Below are 16,180 nucleotides of genomic sequence, written 5' to 3' on the forward strand. Positions count from 1 at the left end.
TGAATTTCATTGTACCTTGAATTCTTTGTTAATTTGAAGAAAGACTATATACTTCTGTTTTATTTGGTTTTATTCCTCTGCCAGCCAGCATTGAATTTTCACTTTTGAAAGGATTCATCAGTGGATTGATCTGACTATATACCGTGAAATGAATAATAACTGAAATGCCATGTCCAAGTTCTGGGTTTAATGTTAAACTCTGAACAGCCTTCTTGAGTGTGTCGGGTGCTTCACCATTGAATTCTGGGATTTCAACACTAACTTTATAAAATACAGTTGACTTAATACTTACTTGGTTTGGTTTTCCTTTCATTAATTCCTCCTGTTTATTCAGTAGCTTAGTTTGCATATATTTCTGTATTAGCATTATGTGTTGCCTGAAGTCTGTCTCTTAATTTTTCACCACATCTAGCTAGGTATGTTAACCTGTATTCATGTCAATCAATGCAATCTGCTTTTCAGGAGATTCTCTCCTTTAGAATATTTTATCTCATTGGAAGTTTCTGGTTTTGCAAGTGTCATGCTTGTTAAGTATTAAAGGTTATTTGTCAGAAAGTGATGTTATACTAGTTTCTAGATGTTAGGGTGTACCCTATGTTTATTTTTCCAATTCAAATATTGGCAAATATGCTGGTTGCTTTAACAGGTGTACTGCTTTTGAGCATTTAAACAAGAACTTTCCTCTTTCCATAGGCGTTTTTGCACTGCTGCAGGCTTATGCATTTTTGCAATATCTGAGAGACAGATTAACAAAGCAAGAATTTCAGACATTGTTCTTCTTGGGCGTCTCACTAGCTGCTGGTACTGTATTCCTGAGTGTCATCTATTTGACATACACAGGTAAATAAATGTGAAACTCATTTACCTTCACAGCTTGTAAGTCAGATTATCAACATTTGGTTTAGCCTAAAGTAGTTGTTTCAACATTTTTGACTATTTAGTAGCAGTTTTATTTTTGTTAGTTATGGTATCATAATGCCAAAAGAATTCTTAGCATCTCTGTTTGTTTCAAAGTCTTCTAAAACATGATGGTTTGATTTGCTTTTCCATGCATAAGTTAGCAAAGTTTTCAGACTGGCATATCAAAACAAAAATTGGCTTCTAATCTCAGCATGCAGCCAAATATGTATTCAGTTGCAGATCTTGGGAAGTGTTGATTTCATCTTCTGAAATTCACTGATCAGTATCCCTGCTTCATCTGCTGGAACAGGCCTTGTTCCCTCAGCTTCTGACAGGCTGTGTGATCTGGGCTCCTGACCACCTCACAGCACTCTGATCTCTCTAGATTTTCTTAATACTCCTCTTGCAGAAGAGGGTGCCCACATCTGGACCCTTTATCCCTGCATCTGGAAGAATGAGTTTCAAGTTTTGGACTGAAATCCTGCCTGCCACAAGGCATGTCAGCCACTCTTTTCAATTTAGCACAGTTCCTTTTGGCCTCTGGGATATTTTTACTTTCTATGAGCCACCAGCTGGACCCCAACCCACTGTGTACTACTTGAGCTTCTCAGGACAGCCAGTTTTCAACCAGTCAAATGGTCCGTTTGTCCTGTCCATTCTTCTTCAGCTATTAATGAGCAATGAAGAAAACATTTATCAGTGTATTTCAGGAGGCTGTGTTCCATGGTTTTGCAGCAGCTCAGGTTACTGCCCTGTAGGTTCCCACATACAGCTTCCTGCCTTGCCTAGAGGTGCAGCAGTAGCCAATTCCCAGGCACCCTCATGACCCAGGAGCAGATGGTGGGTAGCTCTCATGTTGGCCAACTCTTCCAGCACTCTGAGGGTGAAGGCTGTCTGCATCCAGAGAAGATCACAACCAGTAGTTTCCTGTGTGCTGACAACTCCTTCTTCATGTGCACGGAGTGGATTGGCAGCAGTCTTTTCATCTGAAGACTGGAGGGAAAAATATGTCTTGTATTAGAACGTTAACCATAATATTTAAATGTCTAAATTAGATACTAAACTAACCCTTCAGTCAGATTATACTAATTTTGAATATAAGATAGAGGGAAGACTTACTGAGTCACACACAAAGACTTGGGTAATAATGAAAGGATTTAACCTTCTCTTATTTCTCCTTGTCTGTATCTGTCTTCAGGAGGAGCTGAAACAATTGCAAAGAAAGTGGAAATAAAAATTTAAGAATCATCTAAAATTTTTAATAATATTTTTTATCTTTCATCTAATAATTATGCTGTTTCTTTTCATCTTATCGTATTCAACTTATCTAAAAGCCTTGTTTTATCAAATAATACATAAAGCTTATCAGCATGTCTAATAGCAGCTTTTATATTCCATGCCACAAGTAGATTCACCAGCAGAGAAATAAAAGGAAACCAGCATTCATTTAGTGTTCATGTTTTGGCTATAGAGTGTTGCCAGTTTCCTGCTCTGACATTTCAGAAAAATGAAACACTTTCTTATCAATTATGTTTTCTTTTTCTCATACTCCTTCACAGAGTATAGTTTGCTATCTGTCATATTATTCGAGAAATATTTATTATTGCATTGCTTTGACTTTTGGAAGTGTGCGTGTCTTGATACTCAGATTGTAGTTAACAAGTACAATGTGATCCTGTAAGTGTGTTCTAAAACCAGCTTGCTTCATGGTTGGTAGGTTTTATAGCCTGCCTAATGCAGTAGGTATGGTTCACATGTATTACAAGTTCAATGAAAATTTCTTTGGGTTTGTGTTATAACTTGAGGGAGTAGAAAAATTATTTCATTTAAAAACCTAGGCAGCAAAAAGGTTTTTCTTCCTCCTTCTCTTTTTCAGGTTATATTGCTCCTTGGAGTGGCAGATTTTATTCATTGTGGGACACTGGGTAAGTAAGGATATAATATTTAGATATCAGTAGCATTTTACTGAAAACTAATAATCATTTCCTCTCCTCATTTCCAGATCCATTTAGTATTTCAGTCAAGGAGAATCAGTTATCTAAAGAGAGTATTTGTAGTAGCTGTTTCATGGTCTTTACCACCAGTTCTCTAATTTATCTGTGAAAATGCTTGCTTCGTTGCAAGTCTTTGAATATGTAATATGTTTTTTTCTATATGAAATTGTAGTATGTATGTCAGCATGAAATAACTGCAAGCTGTGCCAACCCTTGAGTACACATTTAAAATTACTAAGAGCCTTAGACTATTTTCATTGTGCAATATTGCACGAAATCACCAAAATGTTGCACATATGATCTTGCATGTTGCCTCTATATTATGTTCATACATCTTTTTTGTATATCCAGATGTCCACTCTGAACAATTGTTTATTAATGTGTGTTTTCACAGGTAAAAAAAAACTTGATAATCTTTTGTTTTAGTTAACCTTTCAAAATACTGTTGGATTCTTTAGTCAGCCCAGAGAAAAGGAATAAAATGGAAAGTATTTTTCTCAGATAAATATTTTAAAGTGAAATTCAATTGCTAGATTTTTTTTTTAAGACTTAAAGCAAGGCTAGAACAACTTCAAACTTTGTGCAGTTCAGACTTTTTTTCAGGCTCCAAAATCCAGCTCATACAAGATTCTGTCCCAGCTCTATAATAAATGTGGTAGAACAAATGTTAGTAAGGAAGCCTCAGATTTACTTGAGAAATATATAGATTTTGTTCTTTGCCTGTATATATATATATGTATACACATATATATATATATGTATATACAAAGCATTAAACTTTTGAGGGCTTGTCTACATTAGAAAAACATATTGTGTTAAAACACAGAATACAGTTTTGAATGAGAGCTAGATCTCAGTGAAGAAAAGGACATGTGTTTGATACCTCACCATTCAGTCATGGCAGCATGCTAGATTAGGTCCATATGTATAGCTGTCTGTAATATAGAGCGCAGTTTTGTCCTTGTCTGCACTGAGTGTTTGACATGTTGTTTAGATGATTTGTGTTTCCAAGTGTAGACAAGGCCTGTTTTTTTCAGTATCTGAATGAATGTGGGTGCATCAGTAACTGATCTGGTATTTAATACTGTAACTTTCTGTACTAAGAAAATGAAGATATTCTGTGTAGAGGTTTTGAAATACAATGTTGAAAATTTAGGAGATTTACTGGCATTTATGATTCTCTTAAAAAATGTAGTAAAGGTGCTTCCATAGCTGTGTGTTTCCATTTTGGCGAATTTGGCTTCATATTTAGCCATAAACAAATGAAACATCTATAATTTTAATTGTCTTATTTAGTATGGAAATAATTGTTGTTTTAAATAACTATACACTAAATGCTTCCTAGATGCAGTAAGGCCTGGGGATTTCTTTGGTATAATAGTTTCATCAGATTTCTTCTGATTAGGGCACTTGCCATTTAAAATAGAAATGCTTCCTTTGAGATGAATTTCAGAATTCCTAATGTTTGCAGGTTTTAATAATTTTATCTTTTCAAAATAATTTGAACTGAATTTTTTTTAAAAAAGGTATGCGAAAATTCACATCCCGATCATTGCCTCTGTGTCTGAGCATCAGCCTACAACATGGGTTTCCTTCTTTTTTGATCTGCATATTCTCGTGTGTACTTTCCCAGCAGGGCTGTGGTTCTGTATCAAAAACATCAATGATGAAAGAGTCTTTGGTAAGAGAAACTGTTTTAAAATTATTTTGAAAAAGTTTGCCTTCAACTTCATTTTACTTTGGTTTTGTTTGCTCAAAGCTGATATGTGGCTTGTTCTAAAATACGGTTTAAAAGTGATGTGTGTAAAGGTGATTATTAGGAGTTGCGTGTACTTAGCAATCTTTAAAACAGTATATAAAAGTGCAGAGGTTGCTGAAATGGTGATGGAGTGTAGTCCCAGGAGGTGGGATGCAGTCATTTGTTGTGTTCAGTTCTGCAGCTGGAGTTGCACGTTCTGGTGGGATGCGGTTCCACAGTACAGGTTAGCCCGGAGAACAGCTCTGGCAAAGGCAGGGTCCCTACTTTGGGTGTCTGGCACTCATCCCATCACAAATTATTCAAAATGCCTTTGCTTTCCAGGTTTTCTGCTATTTTAGTGAACAGAATCTCTTGCTTTGGATCAAGTGCTCAATAAGGCACTAGCCAAAGTGGAAGTGTGCGGTCTCACTATGTCAGTGACAACTTCTTTTTTTGTGCAAAACCGTATTGTGAAAGCCAGCTTCTGAATTTGAATGAGGCTTGTAAGCAGTTGTAACCCATATGGAGGAGCGAAGATCACTCAGGTCTTGGACTTTTACAGGCACAGGAGTCTCCAGGCTAATATAGCTGCCTCTTAGGCAGCCTAAGACATGTGTGGGCAGTATGAATGTTTACAATGAGTGTTTGTCAAGACCAGTGCTGGGCAACTTGCTTTCACCCTCCTACTGAAGGCTGCACCTTCCATTTAACACAGCATAAATAGACCTATGAGTGAGGATGGAGAGCCATCATGCTTCATCACAATGTAGAAAATATTTACATTGATGTAATCTGATAAATCAGTGTCCCTTGGTCTCTGTGGGAAATCTTTCATGAGAGGATATTGTTAAACTGTAGCAGACAAGTCTACCACAAGGAAACCACTATTGGATATTCCCAATCAGTGTATACAGGATTGTTTGGGGTTTTTTTCTTTCTAATAAATGTATTCTTAATGTTTTGTAGTATTCTGAAAATCTTGGTTTATATTTTGTGGAAGACAAAGTGGAGGTAACACTGCTCAGGAATACTTACTTCAGAATAGAGCTTACAATACCATGTTATTCATCTGTATAGAATTATAATGTAGACAAGCCCCCAATTTGTCCACAGATACCTCTAACTTAAATCAAACTTTAATATTTACATGAAATTGTAACACTTCCTTTTGCTTTTTCAGTTCTAATAACTTGTTTGGTCTAGAGCTGTTTGATTTTTTTAATCAAATGAAGTTACCTATTATTCCAGTAGTAGTGTTGGTGTGTAATATTAAATTTCACTAATAATGTATCTTCTGACGCATTACTAATGAGTATTGAAAATGGGGTTGTGTTATTGTTAACAGTTGTGGAGATGAATCTCAGGAAGGGTTTGAGGCTTCCGAGGGATAAATGTTAATTCAGCCGTATGTCTGCACATTAAACAGCAGTGAAATGCAAGATGCACACTCAAGCCTTTATACACACAGATGCTCAACCCAGTTCCAGAAGTAGTTTTATGGAGAGCCTGTACGTGTGCAGTCAGAGTGAGTATTATTTTCCAAGTGTCACCATCAGATGTGTTTCCTTGCAGTTGCTCTGTATGCAATCAGCGCTGTTTACTTTGCTGGAGTGATGGTCCGCCTGATGCTCACTTTGACTCCAGTGGTCTGTATGCTGTCAGCAATCGCTTTCTCCAATGTCTTTGAGCGTTATTTGGGTGATGATATGAAGAGGGAAAACCCACCAATAGAAGACAGCAGTGATGAGGATGACAAAAGGAACCCTGGCAACCTGTATGATAAGGTGAGGGGAAGAAGCAAGAGTTAGAAAATTTGGGTTCCAGTGTCAAGGATGATAGAAGTTGCCATAACAGATACATTTGTGTTTGTTTAGGCAGGCAAAGTGAGGAAACATGTGTCTGAACAGGAAAAAACAGAAGAAGGGCTGGGGCCCAATATCAAAAACATTGTGACTATGCTGATGCTGATGTTGTTGATGATGTTTGCTGTTCACTGTACCTGGGTAACCAGCAATGCATACTCCAGCCCCAGCGTGGTTCTTGCCTCCTACAACCATGATGGGTAAGTAAGGTCTACAGTCTGAAGTGATTAAAGCCTTTTTTACTGCCATTGCATTAGCAATTTGCTTTGCCTTCTTTAAATCATTCATTATATAAAAGAATTGTGACCTGAATAAAAAATTATTCATACTCTAATTTTCAAAAAGATACAACATTTTCTGAAGTATTTAATGAAATATATAAAAGTAATCCTACCCAAAGCAAATAAAAATCATGGCTAAAAAAAAGCCTTGGAGTGAACTGAGAAAACTTGTTTAAGAATATGTATTTGACTGGAAATGCATTTAGTCATGTCTTCAAAAGCAGTCATGTCTTCAAAGCAGTTCAGCTTCTGGACATTCAGCTGTCAGAGCATTCAAACTTATGACTGGTGACAAAATCCCTCAAAGGGAGCTGAACTCATAAGAAAACCCTTATTTGTGAACCCAGACTTACCATGGTGCAGTTAATTTGTTGGTAGTATTTGTACAGATGCAAATAAAATGAACCATTTTGCAGCACTCGGAATATCCTGGATGACTTCAGAGAAGCCTATTACTGGCTCAGACAGAACACGGACGAGCACGCCAGAGTGATGTCCTGGTGGGACTATGGGTATCAGATAGCAGGAATGGCCAACAGGACCACCCTGGTTGATAACAACACTTGGAACAACAGCCACATCGCCTTGGTAAGGGTGGGGGTTTTCTATGGAACAGAAACACCAAAATGTTTACACTGCAGTCCAATATGAAATTGCAGATGTCTCTTAGGGTGATTGATATTGAGGAGAAATTGCATAGAGTGAGAAACACAAATGTGGAAGGAACATCCTTCATTTGTTAAAACTCAAGTATAGGGATCAATTTTGCTTCAGAGTTTTCATTTTTCTCACTTGGAGCTTCCAAAACTTCACTTCCACTTCAGTTTCTCTTCTTTTCTTCGGGGGAAGATAGACAAAACCTAAGGTAACCATTCCCCTTGGGATTAATGCTGTAACAGCTGGTACTGCAGCATTACTGGCCTATCAAAGTAAGGATCCTTGCATTTCAGCAGTGTCACTGCTGAGTGGATTTCTGAATGGCATGTGAAAACTGACCACAGGACTTGAAAAATTTTCAGACATCTGGAAAATCACAGGAAGTGATTATTTATGACTAGCTGTGGAGGTGTAGCAGACTTAATGCAATTCTATCTTCTCAAATTTGCAGATAGACAAAATGACTGCACCTTTAATTTCTTTCACTTCTGAGGAGTAAGTTTAACCTTTGTACATGTGCTTAAGTCAGCCTGTTAGTGTTGCCTGTGGTTACAGGGCACCACCTTGGGCAATTTGTGCTGTGCAATGACTCTTCATCAATCACATTTCTTCCCAGAATGTTTTGCTACAAGGGCAGAATGGGGGAAGGGCTCAAGAAATTAGGATAATTAGGATAGTTTCTTGTATTCTTTCTGTCTTGGGTCAGTAGTGAGTACAGCTGTGAGCCAGATCTGCCAAAAAGCAGTGTACAAAGCCAACAAATTAATGAAGCAGCGCTTTGAACAGAGTCCCAAAAAAAATGTGTATTGGGGGAAGAGAGATCACACATCCACACTTTTTACAGGGCAGGAAACTTACATTCAGCTAGAAGCAAGCTTGAGAAATTGTACTGATGGTGTTAATATCATTCTAATGTAAGTCAACATGCATTGCTGTGTACTCTAAGGCACTTCTAATTTGTTTGTTGACCTGACAGCATTGGTGGGTTTTAATGGACACTCAGCTCTGATATCTGTGTGCCTCCCTCTGCTACAAGAGGTAGAAATGCAGATACTGCATCCAAACTCAGAGTTTCCTGCAGGACAAGGTGCATCATGTGAATAGAGACTGTGGAAGTTGTCTGTGCTGCCTAAGCACAGTAACCACACACATTGCAGCAACTGGCAATAATGGCTTTCAATAAAGAATTCTCTCGAATATGACCGCTGCATTGTCAAGTTCCATTTTGGAATGAAGACTCCATAAAGGGGGACCCAAGTAGTAAATGTGTGTTGTGGCCAATACCTGCAGTTGTGCAGTAAACGAGGCATGCCCTGGAGGTGTGTCCAGATGATATTCTCCTGCACAGAGATGGAAATCGGGCAAATAATCTCACATTAATTAGGATAATGGCCAAGAAGCTGAGGTTCTTGGTCTTTTGACAGCTTGCTGCCGAAGCTTAGTGCTCTCTAATTACGTTCTTAGCTGAATGTTACCAAGTCAGATGCAATATTACGTATATTCTAGTTACTCCCTTAGACTACAGCAATACCTTACTGTGTTTCAAATACAAGAGCTTCAAGAGCAAACAAAACTGCTGAACTGCATGCCAGTTACTGACCAAATTCTTTTAAGTGTGGGAAGTGACCAGGATACAGGAGGTGCTGGATACAGCTCTAAAAATTTTATTCTGACATTTTCTCTGTGTAGATTTATCTTGAATTCAGTGCTGAGGGTGCCTTAGTGCAAGACACAATGGCTGCTTCATTAATGAAGGACAGAGCTCAAGGGAAAAAAAATCACATTTCAAATAATTTGTACACTTTGAGCTGTGTCTAAAGCTTTGAAAATAGTTTGTAATTAGGTATTTTCTGCAACACTTAAGCTTTTGGTAATACAGTTAGGACTTCAAGAATATGTAGGTGCCACAAAAGGAAAACCCTTGTTGCTACATTTCATACCCAAAACACTCCTTTCAACAGGCAGCACTCCTATTATAGAGAAGATATTTCAGTTTAGGTTGGGCTTTTGCAGCTCTAAATATTCACAGTGGGTTTTCTTTATCTAGAATGAAAATGTTGGCTTTGGTTGACAAGTAGGTATTAGAGAATCACAGAACTACAGGCTGGAAGGGAGTGCAGTGGGTCACTGGCCCAACCTCCCTGCTCAAGCAGGGCCATTCTAGAGCACATGGCAGAGGATTCCTGGGCTTTGGTCTGGCTGTATTGATCTGTGCAGCTGTTCAACAGGGCAGCTATGCAGAAATTTAAGATATTTTTGCAATGACGCAGGTGGGAAAGGCAATGTCATCAAATGAGTCTGCAGCATATGAGATCATGAGAAGCCTGGATGTGGATTATGTTTTGATTATTTTTGGTGGTGTGATTGGCTACTCTGGTGATGATATTAATAAGTTCTTGTGGATGGTGAGAATAGCAGAGGGGGAACATCCCAAAGATATACGGGTAAGTGGAACCTCTACTTTCTTTTTTTTTAAAAAACCCTTTTATTATCACTTGTCTGGGCGTGGTCACTACAGTGGAGGGAAATCTCTACTACTTAATTGCCATTTAATTTGAAACATATCCTGGGGTTGTTTTTCTAGAATAGTAGGAGTGCAGTGGCCTCTAGCCCAGTTTCTTTCAATGTTTTTGATTCTGAAAGGTCAGTAGCCTCACAAGCTTTTCACATTTTTGCATGATACTAAAAGTAGGATTTTTTCTGTAATTCTTGTCTGTATGTCTCTCTGTGCATCATCACATGCTTTAAAAAAGTAGGAGCGTTTAGACTGTTTAAACAGCATTACAAATTTCTTCAAACTCTGTAATAGTAGGAGACAAGTGAAAGTGTTAATATTGACTTATGTAGAGTTTAAGCTGTTCAAACACCTCTAAGATTGAAGAAGCCTGTAGTAATATTTTCTTAAGCCTAACAAAAACTCCTAGATATTGAGCACAGGCTTAAGGGAGTAGCCCATGTGCGTACTTTGATCTTGTACTTGAGACGAAAATGGCAGAAATTGTTTGTTTAAACATGGAGAATATATGAAGTTTAGAGTGACCCTGCAATCTCGTATATTAACAATACAGTGTTCGTCGCCTTTCTGAAGAATAGATGCCCAACTAAATTTTACAGTTTGAGGTAACTTTTCCAGAACCACTTACAGTGATGTGACAAAACTTCTAACAGCACAAAGTACAGATTTAAGAAAACTGATCCATTGGGGTCTGGCTTACAAGCAGGTATTTTGCAACTATTTCACCTTTAATGAGCACCATTTCTTTCATTTTAAGGTTACCTTAAATCAGCTTTTAAACTGTAATAGCCAGTTGAGATTCTTAGATGTCTTTCTGTGGGGAAAGTAATGAGAAATTCCCTTAAGATTTTAGTTTGCATTGACTCTTTGTATCTTCTTTTCTCTTTAAAGGAAAGTGATTACTTTACCCCTCAGGGAGAATTCCGGGTAGACAAGGCAGGCTCTCCAACTTTGCTGAACTGCCTCATGTATAAAATGTCCTATTACAGATTTGGAGAGATGCAGGTTAGTGCTACAACTTCTTCTGAATCTTAACTGAAATGTGAGAAAACAAATATTATTTTGATGTATTTTCTATCTTTTAAATTAAGCATTGCTTGTAGTAGCAGAATCTGCAGTAAGAGTGAGCTTTACAAATTAAAACACATCCAGTCATGGTCTGCTGTTTATACCCTTTAGCAAAAAGCATTTCTGCTGTTAACCCACACTCGTACTTCATTTTTTGGTGTCCTTCACATTGCCCTAGATGAGTATCTTGACTGCACTGTGCTGTGTGCTCACTAAAGCATCAACTGCAACATTGTGGAGAGCTTTAGATTTGTTTGTTGTAATAGCAACATGCAAGTGGAACTATTGGACTGTTAGATGTCTGTCAGAAACGACATGATTTCCATCCAGGTCACATCAGTGTATAAAACAACACTACACTGTGTAGTAAGGGCAGCAGTTGTCACTCCCCTTTGGGAGCACAAACACATGGATGGAGCTAAACCTGTTTGTTTTTTTCCCTTTCCTTTTCTTCCCTTGATGCCCCCACTAGGGATCCTTCCTTCTGATGTGTTAGCACAAGAACCCTTTTTTCAGTGGATTTACTTGAAACACAGTGGGGCCAAATTTAACTGATAATTGTGAACTACTTTTGGATTATATGGAAAACCGTGGAAGTGCAAATAATTGCAGTATAGGCAAGAGCACAAAGGCAGCAGCTCTGCTGAAAAAACACCACAGGCTCCTGCGCCTCAGACTGTTGTTTGAGTTGTTTCATCTCTGAATGCAGACAGGGTAGTTTTGCTGAGACATTAACTACTGTCTCCTGTGACAGCTGTAGGAGTAAGAATGAATTTGTCCCTTAGGATCTCAAAGGTTTTTCTGTGTAGTAGAGTAACCAATGCAAGAGAAGTGTTGCCCTTTGACTCGGGCCAGCTGAAAGCATTGCCTTATAGTATGAAGTTTCACAGTTTGTAGTGATTGGTGTTCTGGGTTTTGTCTCAAACTAACCTGCAACTTTAATTTTTATAGCTGGATTTTCGGACACCCCCAGGATTTGACCGTACACGCAATGCGGAGATAGGCAACAAAGACATTAAATTTAAACATCTGGAGGAAGCCTTTACCTCAGAGCACTGGCTTGTTAGAATATACAAGGTCAAACAACTAGACAACAGAGAGACACTGGATCATAAACCTAGAGTAACCAACATTGTACCGAAACAGAAGTATTTGTCAAAGAAGGTGGGTTCCCAGTGAAGTAACTGAAAGGGGTCAGGAGTTTATTTTTAACAGTGAATCACATAGCTGGTGAATTATGTATTTCCACTAGCCAGAATATTATGGATACTGTTCATGTTAGTGTCCAATATCAGACCTGCCTGCTGGTAATAATTGTTAATTTACTGTCTGCTTAACTTAAAAGCATGTGAAGACACAAGGCTAGATTTTTTTTAGGCAGAATGCTGACTCAGCATAGAGTGTGTCACTGGCTGTTACAACTCTTAAGTCTTCATGTAACTGGAAGTATAATGTCTAAAGTACATCAATTCATGTTTCAGTAACTATGGCTCACTAAGTAAATGTGGAAGTTGCTTTCTGACTTTGTTTGAAAGTAGTGATGCCTAGAAGTTTACAAATGGCAATTTTGTATGAAATAAATTAAATATGAAACTTTTGTTGATGGAACTTTAGTGTCTGTCTGCTTACTGCTTGAAGTCATCTTCACGGTTTTAAAGTGTTTGTTGTGCTGCCCTCCTTCAGCCTATTAAGAAAGGCCTGTTCCCAGGGGAGCTGGGGAGACTGTTAGCAGCCCTCTCCTTCACAACATCTGTTTTCTATATATTCAAACAGATGTTGCAAAAGGGGCTGCAGAACCCTGTCTAACAAACTAGTATAGACAGTAGACTTAAACTGAGTCATGGAAATACAAGTAGAGAACGTTCTCTGCAAGTAGAGAATGTTAAATGTAAAGATGCTTATTTCTGTGATGTGATGGGAAGTACATAAAATAAGGAATTTGGGAGTTGCCACTGCAGCCAGACATATCTTGAAATGATAAGCTTTATTGTGCCTGTCATACGCTTAACATTGTAACTTTTGATGTTAAATGACAAGCAAGGCTGTATTTATCTATGATAGATGCACTGACCCCACTTGAGCCTTGGATGTGTAAGTTTTCTGTCTAGAAGTTGATACAGCTTCTGAAGGCTGCAGTACAAACAGGCTGTACTTCCCCTTAAGAAATCAGAGAACCAGGGACAGTATGGGGCAGGTGTCCAGGATTTCTTAAATACAGTCTGAGGGCTCCTTAGTAGCCACAGTTTTTCAGCAGTTGCTTCCTTACTGGAAATTCAGTCCATCTCCTATCATGTTAGGAATGACATTGCTGAACCTCAGAGATTCAATATGAGTCTGAGTATTGCATATTAGTTTGTGTCTATCTCACTTTATTGCAATCATGTTGTTGGTGTCATGCTGATGAAATGCAATTTTTTAAAATAATAATAGACCCTGCTGGTAAGCACAGCAAAGTGCAGCAAGGGTGGGAGCTGCCTCCTGGCAGGTGTGTTGAATGTACAGTTCTACCAGCAACAATCTATGTACACAAATTGGAAGTTATTTTTACCTATGACCAACATTAATGGTCCCCCCCATTACTACCTTAAAAAAAAATCTAAAACAGGCTGATAAAGGAATGTGCAGGAAGCACTGACTAAGCAACCTACAGACCAACAGCAGAGTTTAGAAGACTAAAATGGGATTATTCAGCTCTTTTTTTTTTTTTAATGCTGCTTTGAGCAAATACTTCTAGCTAACTTTTAAGTAAATAAAATAGTGCAAAAATACATGAAGGTATTTCCACACAAAACTAAGACATATATCAGTTTTGCTCTTTGGGCATATTAGAGTTTTATCATGTTGGTTAATTATTAATTCTGCCTCAGCACATGCTTTGAAAAGAATTCTAGTAGATCAGTAGACAGGGTTACAAAAGCACATCTTGTGCAAAAGCAGCTGATAGGCAGGAATTAACAATCCCAACATTAAAAATAATAACTGGATAATGCCTAGTTGAGGGTTTAGCATTTAAGCTCTTTAAAATCAATCTAAAGCTCAGGCATTGAATGCACATCATGAAACCGCGGTCAAGACTAAATCATTAACTAATACCTGTTGTTCTGTTTTTCTTTTTAGACCTCCAAAAGGAAGCGTGGCTACATTAAGAATAAACTAATTTTAAAGAAAGGCAAGAGACCCAACAGGAAGACAGTTTAAACACACTGTTCTGATTGCTAATACGAAGCAGTTGTCCTTGAGATAACCAGTCTTTGCCTTTAGCTCAAATCATGTTTCACAGCAACATGAGGGTACAGAACCATCATTGGTCCAGATTATTGTACAAAATTTTCAGGCAATGTCTGATTAAAAATATTGGCTTATTGAGAACAGCTGTTTTAGATTTGTAATGAGAAGCAAGACAGAGCTGCTATCCAAGTCTAGCAGCATTTTTTTTATTGGTACATATTATCCTTCAAATCTGTTGAAAATTTGGACTGACTTTACCAAAGAACCCTGTAATTTGGTCCTTGGCACATGCATTACTTGTCAATCTTTTCTGGAGAACACTGTTCAGCTGAATAGCAGCAGTATGAAAACTGGAATGGTGACATCTGAAAATGACTCTTTTTCAACAAGAAAGAGATGGCAGAGCTCTCTCAAATTCAACTTTCAAAACAAGTTACTCCCATGATTATTTTTCAATGGTTTCTTTCAATGTCCTTTTACTCTTGCTGCAGGCTGGTTTTGAGCTGGAGTGTAAGAAGCTAAGCTGCAGTTTTCACGAGAGGTGACAGGACAGATTAATTGGACAAGCTGCTTTTGTTCAACACAGGATTGCAGTATTGCTGCCTTACATTGTCATTTCACAAGGTAGACAAGGCAAATCTTGCACACTGTAGATACAAGGGCTAAATTTGTAACCTCCTGAGAGATCTGAAACGACAGTAATGAATGCTATAGCAACACACAACTGAGCACCATGGAGCTGCTGGTGCTTCAGAACAGAAATTAAACTATTTTAGGTGAATGTTTACATTGGTAAAACAAGCATAGCCTGCTTATTGGAGAAAAGAAGGTTGACAGGTATACAAACCCCTTTTCTGTGGCTATCAGAGGTAGAAGATTTGCAAACCTCTTCAGCCCTCACTGCCTTTCTGGCGAGGGTGGAAGTTTTTCTGGAAATCTGTTTCTCTGCATTTTATTTGGAGTGCTTAAATCAATTGAAGAAGTTCCTGCTCTAGTGCTATTTGCTTTGTCTGTCTTTTATACTGGTTCGGTTTGGGTTTTTTTTTAAGTGGTGAAAACTGTCAGATTAAATGCACTAAAATATAAATGGAGACTGAACATGTTCACTTTCCAGATACAAGGAAACTTTATACAGACTTGAAATTTTTCTTTAATTAAAATGAAATGGTTTTTTTGCAGTTTGTTTTCCTGCCACAGGTTGTAACTTTTTATAGAAACAAATCTTGCATCAATAACTTGATGTGAAATGCAGAATAGTATGTACCTTTCATGAAGAAAATGTAAATTTACAGTGTTCTGTGAGAATGTTACTGCTGACTTCTTTCCCAAGGTGTAGAATATTTTTTTGATTTATGAACTCATTTTTGACTCCAGTGGTTTATACAGACCAATACTACAGCTGCAACATTTTCACAAAGGTAATTAAATCTGGATTTCTGGCCCCTGTCGTTTGGAGATTTCATTTTATTTTGTTGCTTTAAAGCTCAATGCAGACCAGTTGTCAACTGTAGGGGAAAATAAAGTTAATTCAAGTTTTGTGTTAAGGCTGTTGTGTCAGTTTTGTTGTGATTAACTTGGCAACATGTTGCTTGTAGTCTTAGTCATAAATTTAGACATTGAAATTCCATATTGCAAATCTCCTGACTTCACCAAGCTGCTGTAGTGAAGCCACAGCATCTTCTTAACTCCCTCCAGCTTGAACTAAGCCAAATCCAGGGCCTCTGCTGTGATGAAATGAAGGTGGCTGTCATATTTCCAGGGAAGAGCAGCCTGCCTTCCCAACCACACATTGCAGCAACTCCTTCCAGCATCTGGAGCTCCTCAAGCTGCTACAGCTGCTCACCCACCAGCAGAAGGGCTGATTGCTGATGTGATGCACGATTTCTAGTGTCGTGCTGCTTCCAAGCCAATCTGCATCCTGACCACGGGTGAGAAAT

General features: G+C 38.1%; 1 protein-coding gene across 1 annotated transcript in view; it reads left to right on the plus strand.

Moving 5' to 3' along the window:
* STT3B (STT3 oligosaccharyltransferase complex catalytic subunit B) overlaps positions 1–15,788 on the plus strand; it is a 51,435-nt gene extending 35,647 nt beyond the window's left edge. The window contains exons 7-16 of the mRNA XM_038129347.1: positions 694–840; positions 2,777–2,825; positions 4,421–4,575; positions 6,205–6,416; positions 6,507–6,694; positions 7,192–7,363; positions 9,703–9,876; positions 10,839–10,952; positions 11,967–12,179; positions 14,133–15,788. Of these exons, the coding sequence (XP_037985275.1) occupies positions 694–840; positions 2,777–2,825; positions 4,421–4,575; positions 6,205–6,416; positions 6,507–6,694; positions 7,192–7,363; positions 9,703–9,876; positions 10,839–10,952; positions 11,967–12,179; positions 14,133–14,213 (1,505 nt within the window). The 3' untranslated portion in view covers positions 14,214–15,788. The remainder of the gene's footprint in view (positions 1–693; positions 841–2,776; positions 2,826–4,420; positions 4,576–6,204; positions 6,417–6,506; positions 6,695–7,191; positions 7,364–9,702; positions 9,877–10,838; positions 10,953–11,966; positions 12,180–14,132) is intronic.
* Positions 15,789–16,180: the final 392 nt, after the last annotated feature.

Source organism: Motacilla alba, chromosome 2 (assembly GCF_015832195.1).
Source record: "Motacilla alba alba isolate MOTALB_02 chromosome 2, Motacilla_alba_V1.0_pri, whole genome shotgun sequence".
In the NCBI taxonomy this organism is placed as follows: domain Eukaryota; kingdom Metazoa; phylum Chordata; class Aves; order Passeriformes; family Motacillidae; genus Motacilla; species Motacilla alba.